General features: G+C 46.7%; 1 protein-coding gene across 1 annotated transcript in view; it reads right to left on the bottom strand.

Annotated features, from left to right (window-relative positions):
* LOC147733821 (protein KTI12 homolog) overlaps window positions 1-19,569 on the bottom strand; it is a 448,752-nt gene that overhangs the window by 335,891 nt on the left and 93,292 nt on the right. Inside the window, exon 2 of the mRNA XM_086959025.1 lies at window positions 18,007-18,058. Within this exon, the coding sequence (XP_086815151.1) occupies window positions 18,007-18,058 (52 nt within the window). The remainder of the gene's footprint in view (window positions 1-18,006; window positions 18,059-19,569) is intronic.

Below are 19,569 nucleotides of genomic sequence, written 5' to 3'. Positions count from 1 at the left end.
AGGAGATAAGTACTACTCGGGATTGTTGAAATAAAGAGTGACAAGTCCTCGAGTGTACTGGACTCTTTAGTTATACTGACAGGGTGGGAGTAAACATTAATCAATGCTAACTTGAACTACACATTGAATGTCTTTAGAACAAGTATTTAGTAGCTTAGCCGTGCAGCCCAAATGAGAGCCAATCCAAATGGACGACCTCGCGCTCCCCATACTGCCGGGACAAAGAACGAAGCAAATCCTACCCGATATTGCCCCGTCCGGGCCCAGGTCTCTTGAAAGAGGCACACATCACATCCTTCCACAAAAGACCCCCATTCAGGACAAGTCAACTGCCAACTTATGGTGAACTAAGCGGTACAAAAGGGGGGGGAGGGGGGTGGTGTTAAAAATAACCCAACATTAATCTCATGGAATATCGCCAGGAGCAGCAAGATCGGCGAGAACAAAAACGTGAGGTGATTCCTGGAAACAGGAGACATACTCTGCCTTCAAGAGCCCTGTGCATTATCTAGCACACCACTGGCAGGTATCCACCAACATTATGTTACAGCATTAAAAAAAGAACCTTTTTAGTTGCCCGTCTGGCGGTCTCTATCAGTTTACATAAAACACGCAAGCCCCCTCCAGCCAATGCGCCTCCTAGTAATAAACTGTTACGTCAATACAGCACAAACCATTGTGAAAGATCAGTTGGAGGCATTGACATGGGAAATAGACAACCTCTTAAATGAATATAAAACTCATCAAGTAATTCTAGCTGGGGACTTTAATCTGCAGGACCTCGACAATGCCGCACCACCATATTGAGGGTCGGGAAGGGCCGCACCCTTTCACGACTTACTCGACAACCACAAGCTATCTTCAACTTACGCTGTGAAACCAATACACTCGAATGGTGGGCAACTACAGCCGACCTTCCGGGACATCTCGAGAATCCACTATATCATGGTCAGTGAAGCAATGGCGGCCAGTTTGAAAGATTTTACAGTCTAGGATATGTCGGAAAGCGATCACAGGCCACTAATAGCAGTGTTCATGCTGGAAGTTCCATCAGTCTTTAAGTTTCAAGCCATCGGAGAGTTCAGAGGGGATGAAAATCGCAGCCTCCTAAGGAGAATTAGATGGACAGACGAGATGGGCATGAAGCTTCAAAACTGGCTGGACTTCAAACAGTAAGAGATCCCAGCAATGTCTTCACCGATAAAAAACTGGGAGACCACAGTTGAGGAGATACAAATGAGCTTGGGCGATCCCCAGCTACAACGCTCAAGGTCCAAGAAGAAATTAACAGCTGGAAGCATAAGCCCAACCAAGGACATACGTGATACCAAACGTCTCTTACGTAAGGCACTTGCAATATAGAAAAGAGGGGGCAGACAAACAGATGGGACACCGATTGCATCATTGAGGGCAGCCCTAAGAAAGAAATGGTGGGAACACAAAAAAGCTCACATAAAAAGGGAATGGATCATAGTTTTCTCCCTGCTTAAACAGAAAAAATTACCAGGATTATGGAGACACATAAAACGTTTAAGTAGCAGAGGAGCTCAAAAAGACTAGCATTGGAACTGCAATAGGTCTCGCATTAGAAAAGTTTGAGCTATTGGTCTTGTAAATGACAAATATTTTATTTATTTTTTTGGACCATGGAGGCTGCGAGCATTGGAGGTTCGGGCACTGTGGTGGTGGTGTGTGTGGGAGTGTCTCTGTTTACATTTAGAGCTGAGCATAGGTAAATAACTACCTTCCGCCTCACGGGGTTCACCGGTGGCCTACAAGTTGGAGACCCCCGGGTGAAATGCGCAGGGCCGGAGGCTCCCCGGATACATATTTTGGCACCTGTAAGAAGTGGTGGACGGACAAAGTGGGAGAGTGGTGGGGAGGAGGGGGGGTCAAGTGGGGAGGCTAGGGAATGGAAGATATCTCGTGACGGGCTCCTGATCAGCTGCGACTTTGTGCTGATAAAATGTGTTTTCATGTTACAGCTATAGAGATGCATCTGTTCTCGCGCACGCTTGTCCACATGCCACAAGCCTGTACTGTACTTCCCAAGACACGTCTGCTAGGATCACACCCTCTTTTTGCTATGTACAACGGAATCCAACAATTCCACAGTTGCTGCTCCACTCAGTTTGCACTGAGCCCAGCAACTTAAACCTGACTTTGGCCACATTATGTCTAATTTGCAAATTTGCTGCTTTTTGCACCGTCTCCATAAACGTGTCTCTACTTCGAATGAAAAAAGACTCATCTTTTATAAAAAGTCGACAAAAACACCAACATCGCTGGATACATAGGAAAATGGAATACTGTATTTGATTTAGAAAGTTCTTTTTACATATAGATAAACACGCAAGTTAAGGAAACAATGGCCTGCGCCCGAAGGAGCTTAACGGGGGCCATAAGCTGCTATCAGATTCTCAGCAGAGCCTTTGCATAAAATGACTACAGCTGGCTCCTAAGCTCTCCAGAGCCCGGGGGCTCCTGGGCCCCCGGGGGCGGACAGTCAGGTTTGTCTGGGAACGGTAAGTGCGGGAGAGAGCGAGCGACGAGTGGGCATAGTGGAAGAAGTGGGGGGATGAAACAAAGAAAGAGAGAAGGGGCGAGAGGAGGAGGAAGGATAGAAAGATGAGAGATGGAGAGAGGGGAAAAGATATCGAGAGAAATAGAAGAGAGACGAGGGAGAAAACAAATGCTCACAGACGGAGAAACAGCACGAGAGGGGTTGTGTGGAGATATAGAGAGAGAAATAAAAAATGGGCGAAGCTAGGAGAGAGAAATGAAATGAAAAAAAAGGGGAGGCTGAAAAAATAACACGTCCTGGCTGCCGTGAGAGAGAGGGGAGGTGCTGGCGGCCGGGGAGGGGGAGGAGAAATGCGAGCAAGGCTTTGCGAAATGCGAGCAAAATAACACGGCCTAGCGGCCGTGAGAGAGAAGGGAGGAGCTGGCGGCTGGGGAGGGGGAACAGATGGCAAAGACTGGCGATTTGATGCTGTGCACGCGCATTTTAACTAATTGCGCTTGCGCATTGAGCTAAAAGCGCACATGCACTTCATCAAATCGCCAGTCTAGTTAAAGTCTGTTTAAGCCCCTATAGTCTCGCTCCGCTCAATGCGCATGCGCATTGAGAGGCGAGACCTAAAAACGGTGCGGCAGAGCAAGACTGGCTGGCAGCAGCTATATTCAATCGACCATGTAAACACATGCAACACAGAAGATCCTAACCGCGGGGAGGACTATCTCCATCTACCAAGGGCAAAAGATTAAAGAAACAACCCTAGGCCCCCGAAACCCACCTGAGGGTCAGCAAGACCAGGCAGAGATGCGTTGCACACCATCAGCCCAGATAAACCCTCAAACGATCATCAAGATACTCAAGAATATGAAGAATGATGGGGCCTCTTGGCCAAACGGGATACCCACCCCGGTTTTTAAAAAGGCCCCCGATTTCTGGGCAACAGTCCTCACCCCTCTTTACAACCACTCCTTAATGACAGCAAAAAAAAACAGGATTCCTGAAGTGGCTCCATACTAGTCCCAATTTCTAAAACAGGGGATTGTTTAAAGCCATCAAACTATAGGCTCATCGCTCTGCTAGACGCTGAAGCCAAGGTCTATGCCCGCCTCTTATTGAAGGACCTGGAGACATGGGCCGAAGGAAAAAGCATCATTCCCTGCCATCAGACTGGCTACAGACCACGGTCATCGACAATGGACAACATTCTGGCGTTAGCGCACCTAGCAACGATAGCAGCAAAAAAGATTAACCCTCCACTCTTTTGCTGCTTCATTGACCACTGCACAGCCTTCGATAAAGTGGTACGAAATAGGCTATGGCGGAAATTAGAAAATTGGGGCGTCTCGCCACACCTACTGAAGGGAATTGGATCACTACACGAAGGCACCTGGGTGCGGGTCAAAACCAGTGCCGGCACAGTGTCCCCCAAAATAACAACGAATAACGGTCTGAAACAAGGATGCGTGTTGGCGCCCAGTCTCTTTTACCTGTATACGGCGGACTTGGGGGGACGCCCTGAAAGGCGCCAGCCTAGTAGCACCGAGATTAGGCAGCATGAGGCTGCCGGTGATACAATATGCAGATGACACTGCCATAATGGACCACAAGAGGGTGGGCCTACAGAGAGCCCTAAATGCACTGAATCAATTTAACAATCTTATAGTCAACCAAGGGAAAACTAATGTCGTAATTTTTGGGAGCTACCACCTAAAAAAGAAAGCGCTGTGGCTAATGGGAGACTTACACATCAGTACAGTGGCAGAGTACAATTACCTGGGGGGTTGGCTTACGGAACGGGCCAAGGCAAATGTCCACCTGAAGCAGCAGTCTTCCAAGGCCAATAAGGCGATATTCCTGTTAAAGCAACTGAGCTTACACCTCATAAGCCCCACTGCCGGACCAATATTAACTGCCTTAAAAGCAAAACTGCTGCCAGCAATTAGTTATGCCACCAGGCTTTTTCGGGGTCGCAGGACACCCTTCTCGTCGCAACCCAAGCCAAAGAATATAAATCAGTCTTTTCTATCCCAAGGTCGGCAAGGAAGTCAAGTCTAAGATTGGAGCTAGGCCTGGTAAGGCCAGACTTGATGTGCCAAGGGGAGATCATAAAACTATACTTAAGAATTATAAGGGCCCCAACAAACTCCTCAAGACGCCAACTGAGAGTCATCTTTGAGGGGCCAAGATCAGTATGGCACACCAGCCTTGGTAAAGCACTCAAGACTTTAAAGATCGAGGAAGACGCGTTGAGCTGAAATGCAAGAGCGGGCTTCACGTGGCACTCGTGGAGTCTGGAGGGCTGAGCTTCGGTGCAAATGGCGCCCGGGTCTGGTGCTTCTTGTACCCAAATGCACAACTGCGAGGGTGCCTCGGTATTTGCACTGTTAGCAAAATGCAGGATGTCCAGAGTGTCGGGTCCCACGTCTCTCGTGTCCGCCACTGGTCTCAGCTTTTCTGTGGATGTGGGTCGGAGTCAGAGAAGTCTGAGAGTCTAGTTCCTGTGTCGCTGAGTCTTCGGTTTCCAGCGGGAGCGTCAACAAAGCAGACCGGCAAGTTACTGGTGGTGCCTGTTTGCACAGGGTGGTCACTCCTTGACCACAAGGGAGGTGTCTTCAGTCTTCTAGTCAGTATAGAACGTTGAAGGTCCAAGAGTTTCGAATCAGAGTTTCATTCCAGGATAATCTAAAGTATGTGGACACAGCTCCTATCTTTATGCAAAAAAAATGGGCTGGATTAACTGCTAGGTCCCTCCTATGGGTGAACATGGGATGGGGGTGGTTACACCCCTTTCCCTTTGTCCAGTTTCGCGCCAGAGCGGGGCTGGAGTGCCCCAGCAACTGGTTTAAACCGTGCTATGGAAGGAGCACCTAGTGTGCCCCAGCCAGTGTCTGGAAAAGCATCTTTCCATTCAACCCACCCTGCCCCAATACACTACAGGCTGTCTGGGGAGGTGCTAGCACCTCCCACGACGGGAATCTATTGTCCAGGCCTCCCTTGCTGGAGTTTCCCCCAGCAGCAGGAAGTCAGACTTGTGTCTGTGGCAGCAGCATCCATTTTGTGATGCTGGGGCTCTGTTTAACTTTAACCGGGGTGGAGCCAGCATTGTGGCAGGCAGGCACAGCCCTATTCAGGCCCAGGTGCTAACTCTTCCCACCACTCAGGTGGTTGTAACTGCAGTCATTCAGCCTAGGGCTGACTCAGCCAGCCTCCTGGGGAATCCCCAGCCCCTGTCACTCACAAACCAGACAGTCAATAAACAAACAGGACAAGGCACACAGAAGGGTCAGACAAGAGAACAGCAACTTTCTAAAAGTGCTGTTCTCAAACACAGGATTTAAAAAACAACCTTTCCTAAAAGATGTAATATTAAATTCTGAGTTCAGGGATACTAGATACCTATGTCCTATCTTGTTCCTATAGGAAGGAATGCTGTAAGCCACTGTAGCCAGCATCCCCCATGTTAACCAATGGAGCAAGATAGCCTTACAATAGTGAAAAACGAAAATGGCTGTTATTCACTACCAGAGCATGTCACCTGCACTAGTACATGCTCTACCTTTCACATACACTGCACCCTGCCCAGGGGGGTACCTTGGGCCTTCCATAGGGGTGACTGATGTGCACAAAAAGGGAAGGGTTAGGCCTGGTCAGTGAAGACACTGACCAGGAGGACATGGCAGTTTCTAAACTGCCCATAGGCACTGCAGTGGCAGGCCTGAGACACCATTTTAGAGCTACTCCTGTGGGTGGCACAATCAGTGCTGCAGGCCCACTAGTAGCATTTGTCATCACCAGCCCTGGCACACCCAGTGCACTTTACAAGGGACTTCATGGTGATACAAATATGCCAAACATGTATATCCAATCAGAATAGCAATTTACATAGGGAGCACTTACACTCTGGCACTGATCAGCAGTGGCAGAGTGCCCAAAGCATCTAAACCAGCAAAAACGAAATCCAGCACAGCATCAAAAATACAGGGAGTAGAGGCAAAAAGATAGGGGAAAACCATGCCAAAGATGCCAGGTCTAACACCGGGTAAAGCAGGAACATACATGTATTTTCCCTCTAGAAGGGTGGAATGCTACCCCCATCCCCAGAACTGGTGGGGGGTAGTATTCCAAAGTGTTTGACACCTTACACGACATGTTTTGATGAAGCCAAACCAAAGTTAGCATTAACCGCGAGGATTATAATGCACTTAAGAGTATATGGTATGGCTATATCATAGAACAGCTATAAGGAGAGGATTCTGAAAGCTGCAGAGGGGCTCAGCTCAGCTCATGCTAGGGCACCCACTCACATAAAACCAAGTACTCTACCTCCAGGATTGTTAAGGCCTGCCATAGGAGTGACTTATAGGTTACTATGTGCCTATATATAAGGTAGATATAGCTACACTATATCTAAGTAAGGGGTGATTACACCCCCTTACCCAAGCTGAGTGCTCAGCCTGTGCTGTCAGTTTAGATGGTCAGCCAGGGGTGGCATAAAACATGCTCCAGCCCCTGGTAGTTCTTGGATGCACCTATGCCCTGGGTACCTATGGTACACTATAGGGGCTCACAAAGGTGACCCAATACCCAATCAGGTATGTACCTAAAGTACATGGTAACAATTTAGAGAGAGAACAACTGGACTGTGGGTCTGATTAGCAGGCCCGCAGCCACACTAAAGTCGAAAAACCAGAGAATCACAGCAAAAAGTGGGGGGGTGATCATAGGAAGCAGACCCCTACTCTCCAATAGTGTGCTCTATTCAATCATAGAATAAAACCGGAAACCATTCAGAGACTACCTTGCATTGTTGCCCTTATCACAAATTGTCAACGAGGAGACCACAGCACACTGCACCGAGCCAACTACGGGAGCCAGCTAAGGGACCCAGCAGAAACGCCAACTGAGACTAGGAAAGTAGTTTATTATATTTATATGCATGGCAGCCAGGGTGCTTGTACTTTACAGAGGGGGGGGGGGGAGGGAGTGTGGTGTCACATTGTGTATTCTGCGGCGGTTATGGCTCTGGGCCATGAACGCATCTGTTAAGTTTTACCGAGGAGGAGGTACGGCTGGAATTTATTTTGGCTTGCGCTCAGTACACGCAGAGCCATCTATTAGGAGCAGGGCTTCAAGTGGGATGAAAAAAATGGTGGGTCTCTCAAAGGGACGTGGCCAATGTAATTGAGAGTGTGGCTTAAAATAGTACTCAAAAATCTGTGCTAAGCATAGTGTGCCGCCCGACTTGTATTTTGCTGTTTCTGTCATTGCATCCAGGTATATGATACAACAAGTAACATCATACCTACAAGTCAGGACTATTGGCTTTGTCAATGGTGGTTAGTTGCATAAGATAAATAAGCAGTAACTATGGCTTGTACAGAATATTGAAAAAGCTTACACTTAACGCCCTGGGGACACCACAACAATGTTGCTGCTCTTGCGTTTCAAAAAGAGAAGGGAAATCCAGAGAGAAAATGACTCTTTAAATGATTTCCCTTCCCCTACAAGGCTCACCTGGCATGATGGCATGCCGTAACTTTCTCTTTGTGAGTAGTGTGAGCAGGGTACATCGATGTGCCTGCTGTCTCAAAACGGGTCTCTATCGGGCTCTGTTTTGGCCCTTGCATTTTTTTCCGGGCTGCAGTGACAGCTGGCTGCTGTCACTGCAGTCCGGGGAAAAAAAAACTCTGCGCCAACGCACAAAACAGAGCCAGATAGAGACCAGTTTCGAGGCCCCCTTTAAAAAAACTGCTGGTGCTCAGACCCGGTGAGACCCGGCCCACTTAAAGCCCTGATTAGGAGTGAGTCTTCGACCCCAGGGTAAAGAGCACAAGTCACCTGCTGCTGCTCCAGAGTAGCTCTGGGTACTGTGGCTACGACAGTCCTTGAGGTCGCTGTTTGGGCGATTGTTTTCTTGTTCCTTAATTTGCTGCCATTATTTCTGTACTGTGCCTGATTTTGCTGTACCTAAATTGTTGTAACGACTTGTGAATCCTGTGATTGATTATGCACTGTTAGTGCCTGCATTTGTCTCCATCTACTGCCTGCATTTGGGTGTTAATTGCGTTGAATTTTGTTAAACTTGCTTTTCCTGCTGTTTTGTCTCGGTCATTACTGTTCCTGTTTCCCGACGTTTACTGCTCCATTAGCCTGCCTCCCGGCCATCCCCTCACAGCTGCCAGGACTACTTATGGAGGCCGCTGCACAGCCATTGGCCCGCCAAAGATAAGCCAGTCTGTGCCCAGCACCAGGACATCTAAATCTTGCACCCCACGTAGTTACACTGATGCTTACCTCTGAGCCCTGATCACACCAGCAACCACTGCTGCCTTACCTCACCGCGCACCACCAGAGGACCATTCTTTTGCAGACACTAGTTGCTTCGGTGTTGAAGGTGAGGTAGCAAAGACGCTAGAGACACTGCAAACACGGCCACATCCGCGTCGACCAAGATCATCGCGACATAACTTCAGTTCAACCTACTCAAAGCATGGTCACTCTGAAAGCACTCCACAGAGATCTGAGTCATCCATCTCCCCGGATGTCATCTTCCTCACAGAAACCTGGCTACACCCCGCCTCCGCACCAGACATTGCCATTCCTGAACACTACAAGATAGCACACCGTGACAGAACCAACAAGCATGGAGGGGGAAATCACCATCATCTACAGAGACACCCACCACTGCATGACATCCCCATAAAACCCAAGCCCAATAATGGAACACCTGAACTTCCAAATCCATATGGATGGAAAAAGCACCATCAGCTGCAACCTGGCCTACAGGCCACTACTATTGAGCATTAAGTCTTCCTTGGGGACCTCGACTTCCACCTTAACAAAACTAGCAATGTGAACTCCACCAACGTCCTGGAGAACATGAGCAACATTGGCCTTGAGTAGCTTGTCACAGAGCCAACCCACATCGCAGGACACACGCTCAACCCTATCTTCACCTCCAGCGACAATTAGGTACAACCATGCCACACAACTCAACTGGACTGACCACTACAGGGTCCACTTCACCCTCTCATGACCCACCCACTGCTCACTACACGCCTCCTGAACAGACTCCAGACAAGACAAAACACAACCGACCAGACAACTTCAATCCGCTTCCCTCTCCCTCACACACACCCCACAGATTTGCCAAACAAAGTAGCATGAGAGCGCACAAAAGCATTGTTTTCTCTTGAGCCCCATATGCGAGCCATGATTGGCAGTCGGCCAAACCTCAGGAGTCCGTCTCAAGGAGTGCAACTCTTGCCTTACACAAGTTGAAGGCATGTCGATCGAGAGCACCCCACACAATAACTAGCCTAGTTGAGATACTTACTCAACAGGTTTCACAGTGCGGCAGGGATCGATTCTCTGCATCTGCTTCTGAACCAAGCTCAGCACATGTTCTTCTACTCCTTTGACTGTGAAGTGTATTGTGGATGGCTCTCACTTATGGGCGTTACAATCTAGTTACAAGAGAAGGTCAACGGATTTGTCAATATAAGTTGCTTAATCATTGGGTGGCAATATAGATGATCACTACAGTATTGGCTGCCTGTGGTCATTGTTTCTCTCTCTAAAACATTTTACTGCTTTATGCTCTGGACATTTGAGGTTACAATAGAACTATTGCTACAATTTCTAGCTGTTTTCTGTTCTTGTTTCAAGTACTTTTTCTTAGTATAGTTATGTAATCTGAATTATATAAAGAATCTTTGCTGAAACATTACTTATCTTGTTAATTCTAGGTTCATTTTCACATTCAACATGCAAACTGCAAACTTACCTATATCCTCTCTGCCCGACGCCGGTACACCTAGACCTAAATGGAATCAATGGTTGAAAATCTTTGAAAATTATTTATTAGCTAGCGATGGTGTGGAGTTTCCTGTGATTAGAAACAAGGTCATTCTAACACCTGCTTGGGATCTGAAGGCCAAAATGAAGGCCAAACCTCAATTAAGGTCCCACCCTCAACATAATAGGATGTTTAAAAGGGTTTCCAAGTCTTTTTACAGCTTCAGTATAAAGAGGATTTATCAATCATAGTAGAAAGAGATAGGGTAAGCAACAGGAATCCAGGGACTTGGCAGAACTGAGGGGGTTAGCTTCAACGTGAGAGTTTGAGGGGCCTCTTGAAAAGTATTTGAGAGATCAGTTAGTTGTCAATTATTTTGATAACTGGATACAAGTGAGAATTTTATCCCGCAGGAATCCATCTCTCGGGGAAACCTCAGCGATTGCAAGAGGAATGGAGAGAGCTGTAATGGCCTCCAGAGAAGGCAAACAACATGCCTTTGAAGCAGTGTGGGTGGTACGGCCTGCTCCTAGACTAATGTCTAATGCTGAAATGAAAAGACAGGGCAAAGTCACTAAAACCGATGTTAATACATGTTTCAGGTGTGTGTCTAAAAGTCATGTAGCCAATGTCAAGAATTGCCTGGCCGTGGATAAAACTTGCCTTAAATGCAAAAAATCTAGGCACTTTGTAACAGTGTGCCAGAACTCACAGACAGCGTTTATGTGTGAGCAGGATAACACCGATTCAGATAATAGGGTTGGATTGTCGGTACAAATGGTAGATAGTGGTGAGGGAAATAATAAGAAAGGGGATCCCAAGTGTGAGATATTCATTGGGAAAGTACGACTAATAGTGACAGGGGACTCGGGATCTCCCATCACGATCATATCAGACAAATGAACAAGTTTCTTACTTTCGGTAATGATATGTCTGTAAGAAACATTGGTTAGTTATAGATTCCTTACCTTAGAATATTCCCCAGGCCTCAGACTGGATACAGAAAGTTTTCCGTCAGCAGTACTCCTGGTAGGTGGCATCGGTCGACTCCACGTCTGTCGTCAGCGTCGTGGTTGCCGGGATGATGTCGCAGAAGTTACATAAACGCCGCCCTCGCGAGCTGACGTCAGTTCTGTACAAGACTTTCCGCACCAGGAACGCAGAGCCATGCACAAAACTAGGGCCCTTTAAGGATGTCTTTAACCCTAGAAATCCGTACGTAGAATAGGGAGGATAAGGGGGGCGTTAAGGAATCTATAACTAACCTATGTTTCTAACAGATATATTGTTACCGAAGGTATGTAACTTGCTCATCTGAAAGAAACTGTTAGTTATAGATTCCTTACCTTAGAATAAATACCAACCCCGTAGGTGGGTCTGTGAACCAAAATCACCCCAGAACGTCCTGGAGAACAGAACGGCCAAAGAAACCGTCTCTCCGGACTTGGATGTCCAGGCAGTAGTGTCTCGCAAACGTGTGCAGTGATGCCCATGTAGCTGCCTGACAGATGTCATGTAGGGGGACTCCCTGTCCCAAAGCAGTAGTAAATGCCATCACCCTGGTAGAATGGGCACGCAGCTCCACTGGAGGCCCCTTCTTAGCCAAAGAGTAACAGGTTTTGATGCATAGAACAACCCACCTGAAAAAGGTCCATTTGTGCACGCCCAACCTTTCTTAGCGCCCACGTAACCAACAAAGAGCTAGTCGTCCACCCAGAATAGTTTGGTGGGATCCAAATTGAAGGCGAGCACAAGTTTTGGATCCAGACGGTGGAGCCTCTCTTCCTTATTTGAAGGATGAGGAGGCAGAAAGGTGGGCGAAGTTAAGGTTTGGCCAATTTTAAAAGTGACCACACCTTTGGAAGGTAGAGTTCTGAGGATGACCTTGTACAGATGAACAGCCAGAAAGGGAGACCTGGAAGACCGAGCTTGTAGCTCACTCACCCTGCGTGCAGAAATGATGGCCAGCAGAAAAGCAGTTATGAGTTAAGAGTCTGAGAAGACAGTTATGTAGTGGCTCGAAGTGAGCGCACAAAAGATAGGTTAGCACCAAGTTCAAGTCCCACTGAAGCATTATCAAGGGAACAGGAGGAAATAGATGAGTAATGCCATTAAGAAATCTATTTACAACAGCGGACTTGAAAAGAGAAGGCTGATCAGGAAGCCTGAGAAAGGCTGAAATGGCTGAGGGATAGCCCTTCAGAGTGCCAAGAGCAGAGCCCTGCTGGGCCAAAGAAAGGAGGAACAAGAGAACCTCAGAAAGTGAAGGCTGGACAGGTTCAGGTGGAGGACTGTCCCCTGCTGCTGCGACAGAAGATCCTCCCAAAGAGGCAGTCGGGTCAGGGGATTGATGCCCATGTTGAGCAGCTCGGTATACCAGACTCTTTCTGCCCAGTCCGGAGCCACATGAATTACTTGGGCCTGCTTGTGCGTGATATTCTTCAGCACTCTGGGTAGAAGTGGTATAGGCAGAAAGGTATATAGAAGAGCGCAACTCCACTCGTGCCTTGGAAATTCCAATGTACAGAATTACTGACATTGCGCGCTCTCTTCAGTGGCGAATAGATCTAACCAAGGTTCTCCCCACTGTTGAAAGAGACCTTGTACCACCTCCGAGTGACGACGCCATTAGTGATCCATCATGCACCTGCTGCTGAGTTTGTCCGCCCTGTCGTTCAGTGAACCTGTCAGGTGTTGGACCACCAGGGAAATGCCCTGCTGTTCCAGCCATGACCAGAGATGGAGGGCCTCTTGACATAGGGCCCACAACCCTACCCCGCCTTGCTTGTTGCGGTACCACATGGCGGTGTTGTTGTCCGTGAACCCCTGCACTACTCTTCGCCGGACAGAGGGAAGGTATGCCTTTAGTGCAAGACGGATCGCCCAGAGCTCCAGAAGTTTGATGTGAAGCTCGGACTCCGCCGGAGACCAGAGGCCTTTGATCTCCGCCTCTCCCATGTGGCCCCCCATCCCAGGAGGGAAGCGTCTGTCACCACTGTGTGTTCTGGTTGGGGAAGGGAGAAGGTTGAAGGTTCTGCCGTTGACCCAATCCTGGTTCGTGAGCCACCACTGCAATTGTCATGCAGTGCTCTCCGAGATATGGAAGCAATCGGACAGATTACCCTGATGCTGCGCAGTCTGAAACTTCAGGTCCCACTGCAGAGCCCGCATATGCCACCTGGCATGATCGACCAGTAGGATGCAGGAGGCCATGAGGCCCAGCAGCCTCAGAGTCATCCTGACAGAAACAGGGGATAGAGGCTGAAAGGTCAGAATCCTAGCCCGAATAACCTGGACTTGCTCTTCGGGAGAATAAACCCGATACTGTGTTGTGTCTAGACACGCTCCGATGAAGAGGAGCTTCTGAGAGGGGGTCAGGTACGACTTTGGCACGTTGATGGAGAACCCCAGTGAATGCAGGAGGTCGGCCGTAGTCTGGAGGTGTGAGACAACTACCTGGGGTGAGCCCACTTTCAACAACCAGTCGTCGAGATAGGGGAAGACCAGAACCCCTGATCTGCGCAGAAGAGCTGCGACCACCGCTATCACTTTCGTGAACACCCAAGGCCAGAGGGGAGCACGGTAAACTGAAAATGTGTGTGGCCTACTGTAAAACGCAGGTAACGCCGGTGGGCACCTTAGTTTTGATTTAAGTTTCTGCATTCTTCTATTTAGCAATGTAGTGTTATTGTTTTATTAATGTTGGTGTTATAAGGAAGGAGGTGTGTTATATGCAGGTCTGGGGGTATGTTAAGTTGGATCAGATTCAAACAATGGAGAATAATTTCTTGAGTAAGAGCCCCACTCAACCTCAGCATTTTCTGTACATAAGGAACTGGGTCTTGATTATGTTTCGGATCTGATGGCTCTGAGCCCGCCCATGTGCTGGATCAAGATTTGGAAAGGTGGGGAGCTGAAGTTAATCCGTCTGATTCTTGAGGACTGCCTGGCATTGGACCGGGTCTAGCATACCTTGGATTGTGCAGGTTAAGCCTTGTTTCCTATAGGTAGGCCAGACATTTTTACCAACCCTACCTCACTCTCCGTCCATGAATTGGGGAGAGTCAAAAGGTTGTTCTTAGAACGCTCCTGTTTGGAGAAAGAAGGTTTAGAACTCCACAAGCCTTCTATTAGGGGTCACATGCTTTTCTAAACTGTGCAGGGGATGGAACCATATTTTGAGCTGGTTCGCTCACAGCATGACACATTTTTATTGGCCAGGTTTAGATTTAATCAATTGCATCACATGCTGGCGTCCCCATGTGGGTAGGTTCGGCGGAGTGAAGGGCACACTGCGGCAATCTGTCTACGCAGGATACGCTCCATTTCATAATGTTTTGCCTTTACTTCAGCTGGCCTACGAAGGGTTTTTAAATCCCCTTTGCTGAAATCATTGAATTTTAAACAAGTTAGGCCTGCCCTGATGTACCTTCAGATGCTTCCCTCCGAACGGGTGACTTTTTGTTTTCATCTTTTTTACAAGCTGTTTGGGTGTCCAAGAAGTCGAGACCAGATTAACTTCATTAATGGTTTTAATGGTCCTGTTTTTAAAAGTAACTATATTGTCTATTTTTGTGTATGAAATCAGTATTACTGACCTTTGACTTAGATTTTTTTATGGTGATTTTATTTACTAAATAAAGATTTATTGAATTGAATTAATTCTACGGAGCTGCAGTGCAGTAATGCAAATGGAAACCTTGGGTCAGGACTCAGCGAAGTTGCATTGCCCTCGTTGACCATGACCTCATGTATGTAGCCTTTTAGGCCACCACGCTGCTTACTTTTAAACCTGCATTACGTTTTCTCACTTCCCAGACCTCATTTCCAAACAACAAGTGCATGGCTGCCTTCCCTTTGCCATGTCCATGAACCTTCACAGTCATTCTTATCAAAGAGCTTTGAATGTTAATACATAGCCTCCCTCACACAGATTTCCTGCTTGCACCTCTGTCTCTACCCCAATTGTTTAAGGATCTCCAAACTGCCCTTCATCGCGCCTCATCTGCAGCCTCATTGCCATCTTCCAGAAGTGGCATCGGAGCACAATGAATGAACGGTCTGGAAATGGATGCAACTCACTCACTTCATCCCAATTCAAACTCCCAGAAACAATCACAGGCATTAGACACATAAAGCCGGTCACAGACTGGACCTGATATTTACAAATATCGAGACCACTACTATCAACAACATTACGCCTCTCACGTGGACCGATCACTATAGAATAGATTTCACCATCAGACTACCTATAAATAAAGTGAGACCAACGGCACAGAAACCAGCTACAACCAAAAACTGGAGCAAATTCTCACTGAAGAAGTTTCACCAGAATTTCCAACACATTAACTTAGGCTCCTCTACTGAACAAGAAATACACCATCTACAGAAAAGCATCGATGTCGCACTTGAACACTGTTCCATAAACTCCATTAAAAGTACAACTAGGCGAACAATGTCGGAAAAATGGTATGGCCCAGAGCTCAAGGTACATAAAAGAAAATGCACCACGCTGGAACACAAATGGAGACTGAGTAAAACCATGCTTGACAGATCCATTTACAAAAAAGAATTAAAATCTTACAACGCAGCTATTCGGAAAGCAAAAAAAGATTACTTTTCCCGACAAATATCAGAGCACAAACATTCCTCCAAAGAACTTTTTAAAATAGTTAAAGAACTGTGCAACCCCCCTAGTCTTACAACACATCTACCACCCTCACAGGAAGGATGTGACAAAATTAGCAATTATTTCTTTGACAAAATAGACACGATTTATTCATCCTTCACCAGCAATGATCAAGAACTGATTGAACACCATGTCAACGCAGAGCCTCCCCAGACGGCCACCTGCTCTGTCTTTGGCCCTTTTACAGAGGAAGAAGTAATTAAAACCATGTCAGAAATCAAATCGGGCTCACCATTGGACCCATGCCCACATTACATCTTTCAACAACTAATCCCCTCAATTGGTCCAACAGTGGCGCAAGCATTAAATCAGTCATTAGATCAAGCAGAATTTCCAGCTATCTGGAAGACAGCAGTAGTGACTCCCCTACTTAAAAAAGCTGGTTCAGACATAAACAACCCCGCCAACTATCGGCCCATCTCGCAGTTGCCATACCTTTCAAAGGTATTGGAAAAATTAGTGAACAAACAGTTATCAAACTATCTGGAAAGCAATGACCTGCTCGACGCCTCGCAGACAGGCTTCAGGTCAAACAACAGTACAGAAACAACCTTATTGGCAGTACTGGATGACATCAGAAGTCAGGTTGATGAAGGTAAAACGGTGGCCCTGATATTGTTAGACTTATCAGCGGCTTTTGACACCGTATCTCACAACCTCCTGATGCAAATGTTAGCCGCAAAAGGACTGCAGGGAAAGGCACTGACCTGGTTGGAATCTTTCTTAACAGACAGATCACAATCTGTCCGATTAGGCAGCTACAACTCCACACCCAGTAAGATCAAGTATGGTGTACCACAGGGGGCATCATTAAGTCCAACATTATTTAATGTCTATGTATCATCATTGGCCAAGATCGGAAAAAAGTGGGGCGTTAACATCTGCTCTTACGCCGATGATACACAACTAATGATTGCCTTAGATGGGGAAGAAGATCCCAAAAACAGACTGATAAACTGTCTTTCTGAACTATCCAGATGGATGCACAATCACTGCCTGAAATTAAATGCCGATAAATCGGAGATTTTACTGTTTGGTGGATCCCAGCAACTTTGGGATGACACATGGTGGCCTAACATTCTTGGTGCCCCCCCCAAACCTACCCAGACAGCAAGGAACTTGGGAATCTACATCGACAATAAATTGTCAATGAATAACCACGTGATAACCATCTGTGGCAAAAGCTTTGCATTACTGAAAATGTTACGAAGAGTGTTCCCATGGATTCCTTTGGAATGTAGAAAGATCCTAGTACAGTCTCTATTAATCAGTAGACTTGACTATGGGAATTCCCTTTTCGTTGGCATGGCAGATTACTTATTCTCTAAATTACAGCTTGTTCAGAATGCGGCAGCAAAAGCCGTCTGTAATAAAAGAAAATACGACTCTGCTACAAGCTGTCTGAGAGCATTACACTGGCTGCCAATGAGAGAAAGAGCCACATTCAAAATACTATGCCTCACCCACAAAGCATTGCACAAAACAGGTCCAATCATCCTAAAAAACAGAATCAACTTCTATGTTCCACCTAGAAATCTTCGCTCCCAATACACAGCAAGAGCAACAACCACTAGAATAAGGAAGGCTAGGATGGGAGGCCGCACCTTTTCACACTTGGCAGCTAATCTATGGAATAACTTACCGACAGATTTGAGACTCACAGACGACCATCTTGCCTTTAGGAAAAAACTCAAAACAACACTGTTCCCTAAGACCCAATAAACTACCATATCACTGACAACAACCACCAGTTACACGTACACTGTTAATTTTAGCGCCATGATATCCTTTCAGGATGAATGTCAGCGCTTTATAAGTACTTTTACCATTACCATTACCATTAGAACACAGCTCAAAATAAACCTGCAAAAGATCATTCTTTGCAGTAATATCAATATATTTACAGACAACACGCTCAACAACATGTCATGAGCAACCGACCACATAAGAAGCACGTAGTCAACAAAGCATTGTTGAAATATTGTTCATAAAACTGTTTACCTTTCGACTTCAGCTCGCAAGGCTCCTCTGACTTCTTTCTCTTTCCGAGAATCTGTGGGAAAATATCGAAGAGGGACATTTAAAGTGCATGCCTATTAACAAACCATTCACGAAAATGAACACAATCAAACGGAAGACATCAAGCTCTTGGAAGGAGCACTATTGATTCTATGACCCGTCAGAAGAGAGCTAGTCACTGAAAATGTAAATACATTTAAAACCTCAACCTAAAATACATAGCAGGCACTCTTTGGATTAGAATGGGCTGTCTGTTCTGTTAGACAGGCGCTATTGTATCTGCTCCAAGCAACTTTCATTTCTACGTTCCTTTTTAGAAATGGGCATGTGAAAATAGTTTTAAGATTAATTTGAAAGCAGTTTTCTTAACTTTAAAAAGTCTTTTGAGCAACAAAAACCTTGATCCATTCACCATATTGTCTTTGACTGCCAGTAAAGTTAGTCTTCTCTTTTCCCTCGGATGCCTGTTCCATACTTACGGTTAAAATGTGTATTTTCCAAAAGTACAACTTTAACACCTATTTTACCACACCTGTTTTCCTGACAAATCTAATCTGCACAAAATGGTAGTCTTTCAATCAAAGTTTCGCACAATTAATCACGTATTCAGCATCAAAATTATTTATTTATATCTATATATGCAATAGCTAAACAGATATCAATTGCATGAGTTGCTTTACTTATATATATATTTTTTTAAAGGAGATAGACATCACCTATGTTCAGAGAATTTAGCTGGGCAAATCAACAATTTTCTTTTTAAGTAAATAGCATTGTAGTAGCGCGCTATGGTGTATGCACGTCACGTGGGCCACGTGACGTGCCGCGCCCGCGCAAGACTACGCAGGCTGCGTAAGGGTTTGGCGCGGAGAACCGTTAATTGGCAGTGGAGGCGCGGCTCTCTTCCAGGGTAGACGTGTTTAAATAAAGACGGTTAAACACCACCAGATTGTAGCGTCATCATTGCTGGGTGAAGATAACATTACAATGGCAACGAGGGTGGGATGACCATCCCCACCTGGCAGTGAATCGACGACAACCAAGCAAGCACCCTGAAGAGCGCGGCAGGGCCGAACAACCATAAGCTCCTCCAGAGGTCGGAACGGCGAGAAGTGAGGAAGGCACGCGGAGCAGTGAGCCACGGGGTAGCGTCCACTGGTCAACGAACGAGCTGGATACCTTGATAAAGAGCGAAGGGGCTGACACAGGTGGTCCCCAGAACTTCGCATACAATGCAGAACGAGACAGTGCTCCAAAGTCCCAAGGGCCAAACGAGCCACCAGCCCACAATCAAGAGCGAAAGGATGAGCATTCAAACAGGATATGCGACAGCACCGGTGCAATTCCTGCCCAGGCCAGGAGAGCCGTTGATGAAGTGGGAGGATTGGAGAGAGTACATCGACAACTTCATTGGCGTGCTGGAGGACGAGAGCGAAGAAACGTTCAAACCATCAAGGAAAAAACGCATCCTGCTGTTGAATCTAGGCCCGGAAGGGTTGAGAGTGTATAAAAGCCTGGTGCCGAAGCAAAGGAACAGCACGGACG

This window comes from Lissotriton vulgaris, chromosome 2_1, assembly GCF_964263255.1.
Source record: "Lissotriton vulgaris chromosome 2_1, aLisVul1.2, whole genome shotgun sequence".
NCBI lineage: Eukaryota > Metazoa > Chordata > Amphibia > Caudata > Salamandridae > Lissotriton > Lissotriton vulgaris.
This window is presented reverse-complemented; position numbering and strand designations above follow the sequence as displayed.